The following is a 14,323-nucleotide window of genomic DNA, read 5'->3' on the forward strand; positions in this document are numbered from 1 at the left end:
TCTCCTTGACAACTCCTCATATTCCTTAAAAGAATTTCTATTATTGTAATGTGTAAGAGGTGATGGGTGGACACTTTTCTTTTATGTCACTAAAATAAAAATGAAATAAAACCTATAAATAATCAATATGCAGCTATATTTACAAAAAAGTTCCTGATCTGAATATAAAATGACTTATTCCACTTCATCATGATTTACTGTGCAAATGGTCCAGGGAACATGAAACTAATGCAATTTCATTCACTGCATTTCTTTCTTTTCGTGCCTTGCTTCCACTGCCTGTTCTATTCTTGAGAGTAACTTAAACAAAAAGAACAAACCAAGCAATGAAAATGTTTGTATATCATAAACTCGTCATTGATACAGCATGCATTTTATCTGTGTTTACTACATTCCCAACAATGGAATAACAACAATTATGTAGAAAGGATATATTGCTACTCACCTCTACTTGAGATGGCATAGAGGAGGCATGAAGTCACAGATAAGCACAATCAAAAAGAATACTAGAAATACGAGGGTCATCAACAAAGTAAGTTCCCTTTGGTTATATAAAACAAACGTGTACAGATACAGAAAAAATATTTATTGTACAAAAATCTGCAACTGTTAAACTACTTTTCTACATAGCTCCTGAAATTTTGTAGGCTCTTGTCGTAGTGTGGCACAAGTTTTTGTATGCCTTCTTCATGGAAGAAGGCATTCCGAAGTTAATTTCACTTCTGGGACACAGTATGACTCTGTGAATGTCTGCTTTCTGTTAAAAAGTTAAGACTCGAATGCATGAGGGATGCTGTTAATACCTCAACTTTTTAATTTTCCCAGTAACTAGATCACTTGCTAGATCTGCGATTTTGAGGTCTAGCATGATTTTTTGCTGTGGAGAATTGTTTTTTGGAAACCCAGCTGAAGGCAGTTGACAAGTCCTGCTCAGACTAATGAGCTATCATTCGGTTATAGACCACTTTCTTAAAACTGTTGGCAAGACTGGAAGGACTTTAATGGGTCTGTAATAAGAGGTTATTTGCTTAGCTCTTGTAATGTGAGTGGGTGTCACTACAGCAAGAAATGTGCCCCAAGACATTGGCTGATAGTGTAGGGGTTGTCATATCAAGGTTTTAATATTAAACATTTCCTAGTCATATGGTAGGAATATCAATGGAGTAAGCATTTGTACGGACAGAAAATAATTTTTGCCTCTCACATGAATCGACAGCAACAGTCACATTGATGTGGTATGATGTAAGGTTGTCCATAAGCACCTTGCAGATTATGTGTCATTACATCACTAGTACAAACAGATCCCATTCAAAAGTAAAATGGGCTTCCTACCTGCATCTTATAGGTATTGTTATAATTTGAATTTGATATCTGGTACGATGTTGACTTAAGCCTTTGAAGAGAGAAATTCCAAGGGTATTTCACATGTTCGCAGCAAGCAGTACAGTTCAAATGTTACTGTGTGCATGTGCGTTATAGGAAAAGAAAGAATAGTCTAATCTTTACTATTCTTTATTGATTTGCTTCATCATATTTTTTATGAATTATACTGTGGCTCCATTGCAAAACGGCTTCCTAGTATGCCAAAGTGAAAGCATCTCAAAAAAATTAGAATTTTGAGCTGTCACATACAGCAAATTATTGATTTACCTCACTCTGAATTATTTTTCAACATGAAATCTTCTGTTTTTACTTTCTGGTACAATCTTATTATTCTTTGTTCATCCTTAAGAAAACAAAAATATTAATTGCACATAATCATTCATGCATCATAGGAACTTCATGATTACCGCAGAGAAAGCTCAATGGTTTGGAAAATTGATTAATGTGAAGCATAGAAATGACTCAGGTTTTCTTATATAAATTTTATCTACAGGGCAACATTGCTGAAAATGTGTGCACCTTCAACAAACTGATCGGTAGTACACTCTCATACTACCAAAATTATCCAATGCATATATCATAAATATATGGCCATACCGTCACATAAAGTAGTTCCACAATTTTACTTATGCCTTCATTACAGTGTGTTTCATAATAAACAACACACAAAGTGCTTCTTACTAGCATGATAACTGTAATTAATCTTTAGGCAATGAAAACTATGGAAAAATTTCAAACTGCATCCATTGCAGCAACAATTCAGCACCATTGCTGTTACTGGTAAATAAATGTGTAAACACATAGAAAGTACATAAGTTTATGTCTTTCTCCAAAATGTAAACAACCATATAATACAGTGTCCTGTAAAAAATTCCATTTGATGTTTGCCACATGGACCATACACTGTGCTCACTGTTCTGAGCACAAGTTGCTAATCCCAGGAATTATCCCTCCACTGTCCATGCATCTGTTTAAAATAACTCCTGTTGTGAAGACTTCGAAGCGTAACAGGGCTTCATTGTTGACACCAGATTTCAAGAGAAAGTATGCTGCATCATATGCAACTTTAGAAAAACATACACTACTGGCCATTAAAATTGCTACACCAAGAAGAAATGCAGATGATAAACGATTATTCATTGGACAAATATATTATACTAGAATTGATATGTGATTGCATTTTCATGCAATTTGGGTGTGTAAATCCTGAGAAATCAGTACCCATAACAACCATCTCTTTCGTAATAATGGCCTTGATATGCCTGGGCATTGAGACAAACAGAGCTTGGATGGTGTGTGCAGGTATTGGGATGACCCAGTTGCTCGGCCACCATTGACCAGACATTTTCAGTTGGTGAGAGATCTGTAGAATGTGCTGGCCAGGGCAGCTGTTGATCATTTTCTGTATCCAGAAAGGACCATACAGGACCTGCAACATGTGGTCATGCATTATACTGCTGAAATGTAGGGTTTTCCAGGGTAGAGCCGTGGGTCGTAACACATCTGAATTGTAATGTCTACTGTTCAAAGTGCCATCAGTGTGAACAGACGTGTAACCAATGGCACCCCAGACGATCACACTGGGTGATACGCCAGTATGGCAGTGATGAATACATGCTTCCAATGTGCGTTCGCCGCAATGTTGCCAAACACGGATGCGACTATCATGATGCTGTAAAAAGAACTGGATTCATCTGAAAAAATGACGTTTTGCCATTCGTGCAGCCAGGTACGTTGTTGAGTACACCATTGCAGGCGCTCCTGTCTTTGATGCAGCGTCGAGGGTAACAGCAGCCATGGTCTCTGAACTGATAGTCCATGCTGCTGCAAACATCGTTGAACAGTTCGTGCAGATGGTTGTTGTCTTGCAAACGTCCCCATCTGTTGACACAGGGATCGAGACGTGGCTGCACGATCTGTTAGTCATGCAGATAAGATGCCAGTCATCTTGACGGCTAGCGATACGAGGCTGTTAGGATCCAGCACGGCGTTCTCTATTACCCTCCTGAACCCACCGATTCCATATTCTGCTAACAGTCATTGGATCTCGACCAACGCGAGCAGCAATATCGCGATACGATAAACCGCAATCGCGATACGATAAACCGCAATCGCGATAGGCTACAATCCGACCTTTATCAAAGTCGGAAACGTGATGGTACGCATGTCTCCTCCTTACACGAGGCATCACAACAACGTTTCACCAGGCAACACCGGTCAACTGCTGTTAGTGTATGAGAAATCGGTTGGAAACTTTCCTCGTGTCAGCACGTTGTAGGTGTCGCGACCAGCGCCAGCCTTATGTGAATGCTCTGAAAAGCTAATCATTTGCATATCACAGCATCTTCTTCCTGTCGGTTAAATTTCGCGTCTGTAGCACGTCATCTTCATGGTGTAGCAATTTTAATGGCCAGTAGTGTAAATAAAAATTTTGGTTCAGGCTTTTACCAGATACTGGGGGAAATGTTCAAGACAACCCTGAATATAAGACAATGGAGGAGGGGGAGGATGAGACAAAGCAGCTCGTTGAGAAATTTTTGTTTTATTGAATTCTGACTAATTGAATTTAGAGACTGCTTTATTGACGTAAAATATCTTAACATCTGCTTAAAAAAGTCAACACTTTGTTTCTATCTGTGTGTCTCTTGATGGATTATGTGATGCTGATGTGGAAGTAGTTACTCGCCTAAAGCTACGGGAAGTTTGTAAGCTTGTGTTGTTCTACATCATAATGTAATCCCCACCCTCTTCATTGCAGTCATACACCGGCTTGTGCTTGCTTTGGAATCTGCGACATATGCAGTTGGAAAATTCCTCTTTATCTACAGTGACTTCATTCAGATAATTTCCCAAGTAATAGGGAAGCCTTAATTGTGATTCTCTTGCATATACTGAACAACCTGGTGCTACTATTTGTGAAATTTTCGATGATTTGGTCCCCTGAAAGTTTGGTATGTAAAAATGGTTCATTCTCCATCTGAAGCTACATACAAACATTTGTTTCTGTTTTTATGTATATAGACTGCAGAAATGAATGAAAAATTGTACCAAGGCTGCTTACTAGGCAGGTGTATTAGCCACTAGCCACATTGGCACAGCGGTTTACAAAACTGCATGTATTACTCTGGCATTCTGTTCGTGTGTAAGGGTGAACTTAAAGTAGACTGCAGTGGCAGCGAGAATTTGGATCGAGGAGGGAGGCATGCCAGGGTGCTCAGCGGCTAATGCACCTGCCTAGTAAGCAGATGACATGGGTTTGGTTCCCGGCCTTTGTACAAATTTTCACTCGCCGCTCGAGTCTATATGCATAAATTATATCTACATGAGACCAGTAAAGTCTCTGAAATTTTGTCATTTCACTGCATTTGTTTCTGTGACATCAAATTTTCTTCCCATTGCACTGTTGTGTGTAGCTTTTGCATCATGATTAACAATTAACTTAAAATTAGTTTTCTATTGTCTGATTGAACCAGTTGTGGACTGCAAACTCTTAGAACCACATTTCTCAACTGTTGTGGCTGTGATTTGCATCCATTATCAGTTGCTATAATTTACAGTTTTTACAGCTCTAAACAAACTGAGTAACAATATTATGTTATTCTGCTGAATCAGCAGAAATGGGACCACTTTGAGCTAACAGTGTATTTCATCATTTGTTGCCAACCTTGAAAAACAATAGTACTGTCAAACAGTAGTTGTTTTAGCACCTTTGATAACCTTCATGTTTAATTTATTATGCCACATTTAGGATGTTCTGTGTGAACATATTAATATTAGAATTAAATTGCCTCCTGCAGGAATGTGTAATATTGCTGAGCATTTGCCCATTTGTAAAGTCAGTCAGTTCCAACTACATTTAGATTCAGCTGAACTGCAGTTCAAATGTGGTTGACGTTCATAAAAAGCAAGGTATATGGGATGGTTGGCAGCATGACAGATATTTGCTGCCTGCTTGCCTCTACCCTCCCAACACTGGGCTGGACTGGTGGCACCACACCCCATCCCATCCTTTTCAAATTGTCAAATTAAACATATGTGTGACCTCAGCTACCAAAGCACAGTCTCTGGATGTAAGACAGCCATATATTAAGCTATTACACAATGCTTTACCCTGAATGTAAGACAACCATGTATTTTTCGAATGAATAATATTGGAGGGGGGGGGGGGGGGGCGGCTCCTCGTCTTATAGTCAACTCGGATAAATAGGGCTTGTACTATTTAAGGTATTATTACAGTTATATAGTGTTTTTGAGCGCTTCCCTTGATTACTGAATAATGTTCACAGATTTAAAATATGGCACTACACTGGTTCGTTGTTGTATGAACGCCCTTGGAACAAACAAGAAGAATTATGGGAGGTCCTCTGGCAGCAGTTTCCTCAAGGAGTATTTAAGGAACCTCCAATCAGTTACAAACCTGTAGAAGGAATTCAGCCTAGCCAGACTCCAGGTAAGAACACTTAAAAAATTGTAGTAACCACAAAAAGGGTAATACAGAAATTGTGAAGAAGATGAGGAAGCGAAAGAATGATAAATTGTCAGTGAAAGGTGTAACAGTTGAGTTACGAAAATAAGTCTCTCTAAATGTGATAAAGTATCTACTTGAACTAATACAAGCAATCTGTGATACTGAATATATCCCTTACAACTGGTAGTGAGCATTGATACACCTGTTGTATGTGAGAGATTTTACACTCTATTTTTTTCTTTTTGATAATTCAGTCAGTTTCATCCTTGTCTTGTTTTCTATAACTGTATAATACATAACTGTCTTGAAACACTTGCTTCTGTGTACTTCATCAGCAAAATTTTTATTTTACTCTTCAGCTAATTTCAGGAAGTGGCTATTAATGATATTTCAAGACCATCCCTACCATCTGTAAAGAACTCCTCTTGTAGAAGCCAGGTGAGATATATTCCTTAGAAGAAGATCTTAGTATTTACCCTCGTGGATAGCTGTGCAAGTTAAATTGCTGCTTCCAGAACTGGGAGGTGCACCATTCCACTTAACAGATTAAAAATTAGGGTTCTTGTGCCAGCCATCCTTGATGTGATTTTTAGGCGGTGTTCTACATCCCACTAGATGAATATTGGACTGGTACCATAGTACTGCCTCAATTACATTTGGAAGACTTTTACTTGCTTTCGCCTGAATAACACTAACTGCAGACAGTTTGGATACACACATTCCATCCCAGGATTAACAGGATGGTGACAGAAAAGGCATCGGGCCACCCCTTACACTGATTGTGGCCAATCCATTCATAACTGTGCTAACCGTATGATGATGTGGACAGAGGCACAAGAAATAGTAGTAGTACGAGGAGTGGGGGGGAAATTCCAATTCATTGCGAACTAGTGGATGTTTACAGAACAAGTCAGCTGTCACAAAAGCAGAAATCTTTGTAAATGTTGTTTCTTCCTCAAGAAGGAATAGCTCTTAACCAGCTTCACCCATAAAAGGTCAAATATTCATGTAGGTTATGACAGGAATTTGGCATTGGAAGTTCAGCTCGACTCAATGTACCTCATCCATTACAAGCATAGCCAATCATCGCTAATTTGATTCTTGTATAGGTCTGGTTTAGTGTGACCTATAACAACAAAAATAATCAGTTTTTCACAATATAATGTGAGTGGATAGATAAAACAAGCTACTTGCCAAGCGGGGGCTTGGTGACTATAATATCCTATGGACACTGTCAACTGGGATCACTTGAAATGTCTGTCTTGCCAACAGTGTGCAGCATCCTCTTTTTCTCATATTACTTCACTTTAAGGCAATGTCAAGATTATGTTGCATATGACACCATAATAAGTGATTGTTAGTGTGTAAATATGAATTGCGATCCTGTCCAGCTAGTGAGAGTACAGAATTTGTACAGAATCAAATTCAGGATTTTCTCTTAAAAGTCAGAGGTGTGATGACTTGTGCATCCTTATCATCTGTGAAAGAGAGAACTTGTTGTATGTCAACGCTACATCAGAGAGTAAGCTTCAATTAATGTGCAGGGGCACATTTTTATACATATGATATCATGTGTTACCACAAATATTTGTTTGTGTTGTATTATAATATGGAGTTTACGACACCACGCAGACTGCTGAAAGATAGCCATAGGATAGGCAATGTTAATCCTTTAGTGAAGAACATTTGTCAACAATGAATTGTAAAATATTGGCAGATCTGAAACTTCCTGGCAGGTTAAAACTGTGTGACGGAACAAGACTCGAACTCGGGATCTTTGCCTTTCGCGGGCAAGTGCTCTACCAACTGAGCTACCCATGCACGACTCATGACCTATCCTCACAATTTCACTTCTGCCAATACCTCATCTCCTACCTTCCAAACTCCACAGAAGTTCTCCTGCGGAACTTGCAGGGCTAGTACTACTGGAAGAAAGGGTATTGCAGAGCCATGGCTTAGCCATGGCCTGGAGGATGTTTTTAGAATGGCAGATCATTTTAGTGTGTGTTAAGAGTGTATCCACACTGAAAATGTATATATCTATATGTTCATAGTTATATTAGGTAAGTGCATAAATTTGTAACTCTTTTCCATAAGTTTAATAAACACAAAGATACACATAACAGGGACTTTAGTCATCTATAATACACTCCTGGAAATGGAAAAAAGAACACATTGACACCGGTGTGTCAGACTCACCATACTTGCTCCGGACACTGCGAGACGGCTGTACAAGCAATGATCACACGCACGGCACAGCGGACACACCAGGAACCGCGGTGTTGGCCGTCGAATGGCGCTAGCTGCGCAGCATTTGTGCACCGCTGCCGTCAGTGTCAGCCAGTTTGCCGTGGCATACGGAGCTCCATCACAGTCTTTAACACTGGTAGCATGCCGCGACAGCGTGGACGTGAACCGTATGTGCAGTTGACGGACTTTGAGCAAGGGCGTATAGTGGGCATGCGGGAGGCCGGGTGGACGTACTGCGGAATTGCTCAACACGTGGGGCGTGAGGTCTCCACAGTACATCGATGTTGTCGCCAGTGGTCGGTGGAAGGTGCACATGCCCGTTGACCTGGGACCGGACTGCAGCGACGCACGGATGCCCGCCAAGACCGTAGGATCCTACGCAGTGCCGTAGGGGACCGCACCGCCACTTCCCAGCAAATTAGGGACACTGTTGCTCCTGGGGTATCGGCGAGGACCATTCGCAACCGTCTCCATGAAGCTGGGCTACGGTCCCGCACGCCGTTAGGCCGTCTTCCGCTCACGCCCCAACATCGTGCAGCCCGCCTCCAGTGGTGTCGCGACAGGCGTGAATGGAGGGACGAATGGAGACGTGTCGTCTTCAGCAATGAGAGTCGCTTCTGCCTTGGTGCCAATGATGGTCGTATGCGTGTTTGGCGCCGTGCAGGTGAGCGCCACAATCAGGACTGCATATGACCGAGGCACACAGGGCCAACACCCGGCATCATGGTGTGGGGAGCGATCTCCTACACTGGCCGTACACCACTGGTGATCGTCGAGGGGACACTGAATAGTGCACGGTACATCCAAACCGTCATCGAACCCATCGTTCTACCATTCCTAGACCGGCAAGGGAACTTGCTGTTCCAACAGGACAATGCACGTCCGCATGTATCCCGTGCCACCCAACGTGCTCTAGAAGGTGTAAGTCAACTACCCTGGCCAGCAAGATCTCCGGATCTGTCCCCCATTGAGCATGTTTGGGACTGGATGAAGCGTCGTCTCACGCGGTCTGCACGTCCAGCACGAACGCTGGTCCAACTGAGGCGCCAGGTGGAAATGGCATGGCAAGCCGTTCCACAGGACTACATCCAGCATCTCTACGATCGTCTCCATGGGAGAATAGCAGCCTGCATTGCTGCGAAAGGTGGATATACACTGTACTAGTGCCGACATTGTGCATGCTCTGTTGCCTGTGTCTATGTGCCTGTGGTTCTGTCAGTGTGATCATGTGATGTATCTGACCCCAGGAATGTGTCAATAAAGTTTCCCCTTCCTGGGACAATGAATTCACGGTGTTCTTATTTCAATTTCCAGGAGTGTATATTCTCCTTCACTATTTACAACAGTTTGCCAACACTGGGGTAACTTTTTTATTCCGCAACTGTAGAAATCAAGTTATTTTGAGGTGAAGAACTCGTCAAGCCATGTTCAGAGCACATTTTCATCTGGAAAGGAAATTCCTTGAAGATTGTTCGATAGAGAGCGGAAAACGTGAAAATCTGAGGGTGCAAGATCAAGTGAATAAGGTGGGTGCAGAATGACTTCCCAAACCACCTCCTGTTTCTCATCAGTCTAGCAGAATGCGGGCAGGTGTTATTGTGGAGTACCATCACTAAATGCAGTCTTCCTGGTCATTGTTCTTGGATTACATCTGCAAAAAGTCTCTGTTGTTGACAGCAAATGTCAACAGTGATCGTTATACATCGGGGAAGCAATTCGTAGCACACCACACTGTTGCTGTTCCACCAGATGCATAACATTATCCCTTGTGGATGCATGCGGGTCTTTGTACTGGGAGTTGCTGCTTTGTATGGGCTCAGCCATTCCTTTCTTTTCCTTATGTTAGCGTAAAGACATGATTTGGCATCAGCAGTAAATGATACAGGATAGGAACGGTCGGTGTTGTTCACGAGCCAGTTGATGCCGAGCAAACAGAGATGTACATATGGTCACCCACAGAATTTTTGATTTTGACTTAAACCGTGTGTTACCCATAGACCCAATTTTTGGATTTTGCCGATTGCTTGCAAATGTTGCACGATGGTGGAATGATCACATTTTCTAGTTCTCGAGTACGATGTGGATCGTTGTGAATTAATGCATTTAAACAATCGTCAACAAACCCTAAAGGTCTTCCTGAATGTGGAAAATTACTAATATCAAAACGATCCTCCTGCAAATGAGAAAACCATTTCATTCCCATGCTCTGCCCAGGGGCATTATCCTATTCTTGGCACAGATGTTTCTGGCTGCCTCCGCTGCTGTCACCCGTCTATGGAACACAAACAGAAGGATATGTCAGAAATGTTCCGAATTCTCCACTTGCCGCTCCATATTTTACCATCCACATCTCCACTCACTATCTCGAAATGACAGTATGACAATATTTAAATGCAAATACCAACAGTGAACTACAAATAAAAAAGTACAGAAGAATAGTAAATGACTAATATATTGAAACTAAAATTACATCAGGATAATATGTTTATGATTTTATCACCCAGAACCATCCCATGTGGCGACCTTGAAGTAAGATACGAATCTGGAAGGAAAGGACATTGAATTGAAAATTAAGATAAGAGATGTAAATGTCGCGCGACTAGGGCCTCCCGTCGGGTAGACCGTTCGCTGGGTGCAATTCTTTTGATTTGATGCCACTGCGGCAACTTGTGCATCGATGGGGATGAAATAGTGATGATTAGAACAACACAACACCTAGTCCCTGAATGGAGAAAATCTCTGACTGAACTGTGTGTTCACAGTTTGATTCCTCTGCCTCTTAATGTCACTTGCAGCATTAACTTCAATTCCTGCCACACGCCATATTTTCTTGACCAGTGATCCCAAGGAGTCGCTGTGTGCTCTGTATGAAGCAGTTCCTCGTTGCACGCGCAATTGAGGGTGAGTGGGAAGGCCGGGAGTGGCGAGTGGTCACGAGAAGTGCGACAGTTGTCGATGCTCTATGCCTAGTGTGGATGTGGCCTCGATAAGGTTACTGGCTTTGGGTCTCAATAGAGGTGTCTGATTCAAGGCGTTATGGAAACCCTATCAGTGCTGTTTCCTCTATTTTGCCAGTGTGGTAGCAAGACTGTGTCTCGGTACCAGTAGCTATTCATCGGAGTGTGCATCAGTCAAAGTAAGACCTATCATACACCTTTGTTCAGCCGTGGTTGACGTTCACATTCCGCTAAAATGGTGATTCAGTAACCCGGCCATATTGCCAAAGTTAGTCGTTGTCGCTACTGTTGACTGTTCCTATCAGATGCTTTAGTATTCTCTTCCATTTCTTCCACTGTGTGCTGTTGGGTTCATTTCAGTGTTAATATTCAGCCCAATGTATTAGAAATGAATTCTTATTGTCTTGTGGTTGAGTTCAGGGTTTGTTTGAATCGATAACCAGCACGTCCCATACTACTCAGAATGCACGTCAAGCAACCAAGATAAATGTGACTTTTGCATTTGTGTAACTTGTTTATCCAATTTTCTATGAGATTTTAGTTAATTAACTGGATATGTAGCTGCTTACCGCATGTTGATGGTGTACTTAAGTTGACCAAATAATTTTTTGTGCATGATGCCTTTGGTGTGCCATTTTGATATTTACCATATTTATAGTACATACTGGTGCAATTAAATATCTTTTTTTCAAAAAAATTGAAAATGGGGTGTTTTGAGATATTAAAGGTCAAAGGCCAAGGCCAGTTACCTTTAGTATGAAAATTCTCAGAAACCTGTCATGTGGCATATCAATGTAAAGGTCTATTAGTTAGCTTTCCACTGGTACCATTTTCATTGCTGTAACTGAATTAGAACCAGAATTACGGTCATTTATGTTGTCACATTCGCATGTAAATTTACTACAAATGCCAAACTTTCCACACCTGTAACTTTCTTCACAGTTGTAATACACATCTGCAAATTGGTATTTTTCCATCTCTTATCTGGGTCATTGAATGCACCAAACTTGAAAGAAATCTGAGAGGGTCAGGTTGAAAGGTTGCTTTGAATTGACAGTCTTCCACCAAAAATAGATCTGGAGGCTAGCGTATGAGGGAAAATGCCAAAGGAACATTTAAAATCCTTTTTTGTGAATGCTGCTAATGTCGATGTTGCAAATATCCAGGAGTTTGTACTACTTTTTGGCTCTTGGAGTAGTCACAAGGAGACAAAAATAGTAAATGATTCATTTTCTGGTAAAAACATTGAATGCATGATCACTCTGCCAAAAAATGATAAAATACTTACAGCCTTTGGATTTATTTTTCTTTAGGCAATGTAAAATATACGCAAGAAGGACAAAAGACTCTATAAGGACTCTGCAGTGACTTCGACAGAAAAATAGGAAATGGAATTATCACAATTAAAATGCATTCTATTATTCATATCCAGTGCTCCAGTGTATCGGCCTATGCTTCAATATTCCTGGCAAGCAGCTGGTTACAGTACCCCTGTACATGTTGATGAACTAAAAAATGTGATTCAAGTGGCATTTGATTTTGCAGTTCAAGAATTTGATGCTGAGGATACTGCTTTAGCCAAATGTGCCTATTGTCATTCTGCAGATTGGTTCATGCATTTGAAGGAGAAACCTCATGCACACTTTTAAAGTTTTCTAGTGGACAAAACAAGAGTATCACAATCAAATGCTGTCACCATCGTAATCACTGTGGTATATCAAGCTTCTAAATACAATTTGAATGCTGAGTTCATGTTCAAGCTTAGAGATATCCTTCCTAGAATCGTACCCACATCATCCAAAGTAGCTCACCCAACTGACAGAATATCCTTGTTCATCTCTGCTTCAATCCTGCACCCCATAGGCCATTCCCCTATGGCTGACCCAGGTGCAAGACCTATCCCCTATGGCTGACCCAGGTGCAAGACCTATCCCATACATCCACCCACTATTTCCTACCGCAGTCCAGTCACAGGTATTTCCTACACTGTAAAAGACAGGGCCATTTGTGGAAGCAACCATGTTACATACAGGCTATGCTGAAATTATTTGTGCAGCATTCTATGTTGGCATGACAAGTAGCCAACTGTCTACTTGTAATGGTAACATGTAATTCCCAGTCCCAGGTCGACAATAGGTTTTACACGTACCCCCTGGTACAAGCCAGGCCCAGGGAGCGGTGATTGCCTGAGTTGCACCTTCCCAAATTGCTGATTGGTCCCTCTGTCAGGTGTTTGGAAAGTGTGACCTGTGGTGTGTGAACAATCACACACCAAGACCGGTGCGCCCCCTTCAGTGAAGGGCTGCCAGTTGGAAGGAGCGAGCCGTCAGAGATGCTGGCAATCGTGGGGGATTTTCTTACAATGAGCCAATCATCTTCACAGTGAATGACTACGAAACGTAAATGGAATTCCCAGCTGCATCAAGGTTCCTCATGGTTTCCCATACTGAAGACGGTCAGTCCTTCGCAAAGGTAAATCCATTTATTATTCAGAAAGGTGTTGATGCAGTTGCTGCCCCTGTGAAATCCTGCTCTTGTTTACACAGTGGTACTTTTCTTTTGGAGAGAGATTCTGATTCTCAAGCACAACAACTGCTTGCAGCTTCGCTCCTCCTATCCTGTTCATGTCGAGGCCCATTGAATGCTGAATTCTTCCCGTGGTGTTATTCACTCTAGGCAGCCTCCATAGTCAGACAAGGGCAGAAATCTAAACGTACCTCTCTGATCAGGGTGTCATAGCAGTCCATCGGGTGACGAAAAAAGTAGATGCCTCATTAGTGCCCACACGTACTCTTTTTCTCCTTTTGATAGAGTGGTTCTTCCGTCAGATATCAAAGTGAGTTATGACGTTATCACAGTCAGACCATATATTACGAACCTAACGTGCTGCTACCAGTGTCATCGTTTCAACTACACTCGAGAATCCTGTCGACACCCAGCCAAATCTATAGCCTGTGACAGATATGCTCACGAGGGCATCCCACGATTGTCCTGTGTATCTCGATGAGTGGGCTGTCCAGGAGATTCGGGTGAAGGAAAAGTTGTCTTACCCGATGGCTCACAAGTTTTTGGCTAGTCAGAAACCCTGTGTTCTACCATCTGGCACCTACAGTACTATTCTTGCTACCTGTCACTCCACGAAGGAGATGGCCAAGCAGACATGCGACCTCAAATTTAGCACGGCAGTTGCAAAATCATCCAGTGTCGTGGTGTCCCTGTCTCCTCCTTCACCTGTGCAACACACCAAACTTTTGCCTCACGGGTC

At 41.8% G+C, this 14,323-nt stretch overlaps 1 protein-coding gene across 1 annotated transcript in view; it reads left to right on the forward strand.

The window, feature by feature from the left end:
• Positions 1 to 14,323, forward strand: part of LOC126091853 (eukaryotic translation initiation factor 2A) — a 189,465-nt gene that overhangs the window by 129,421 nt on the left and 45,721 nt on the right. Inside the window, exon 10 of the mRNA XM_049907118.1 lies at positions 5,670 to 5,833. Within this exon, the coding sequence (XP_049763075.1) occupies positions 5,670 to 5,833 (164 nt within the window). The remainder of the gene's footprint in view (positions 1 to 5,669; positions 5,834 to 14,323) is intronic.

The sequence above is a fragment of the Schistocerca cancellata genome, chromosome 7 (genome assembly GCF_023864275.1).
Source record: "Schistocerca cancellata isolate TAMUIC-IGC-003103 chromosome 7, iqSchCanc2.1, whole genome shotgun sequence".
NCBI lineage: Eukaryota > Metazoa > Arthropoda > Insecta > Orthoptera > Acrididae > Schistocerca > Schistocerca cancellata.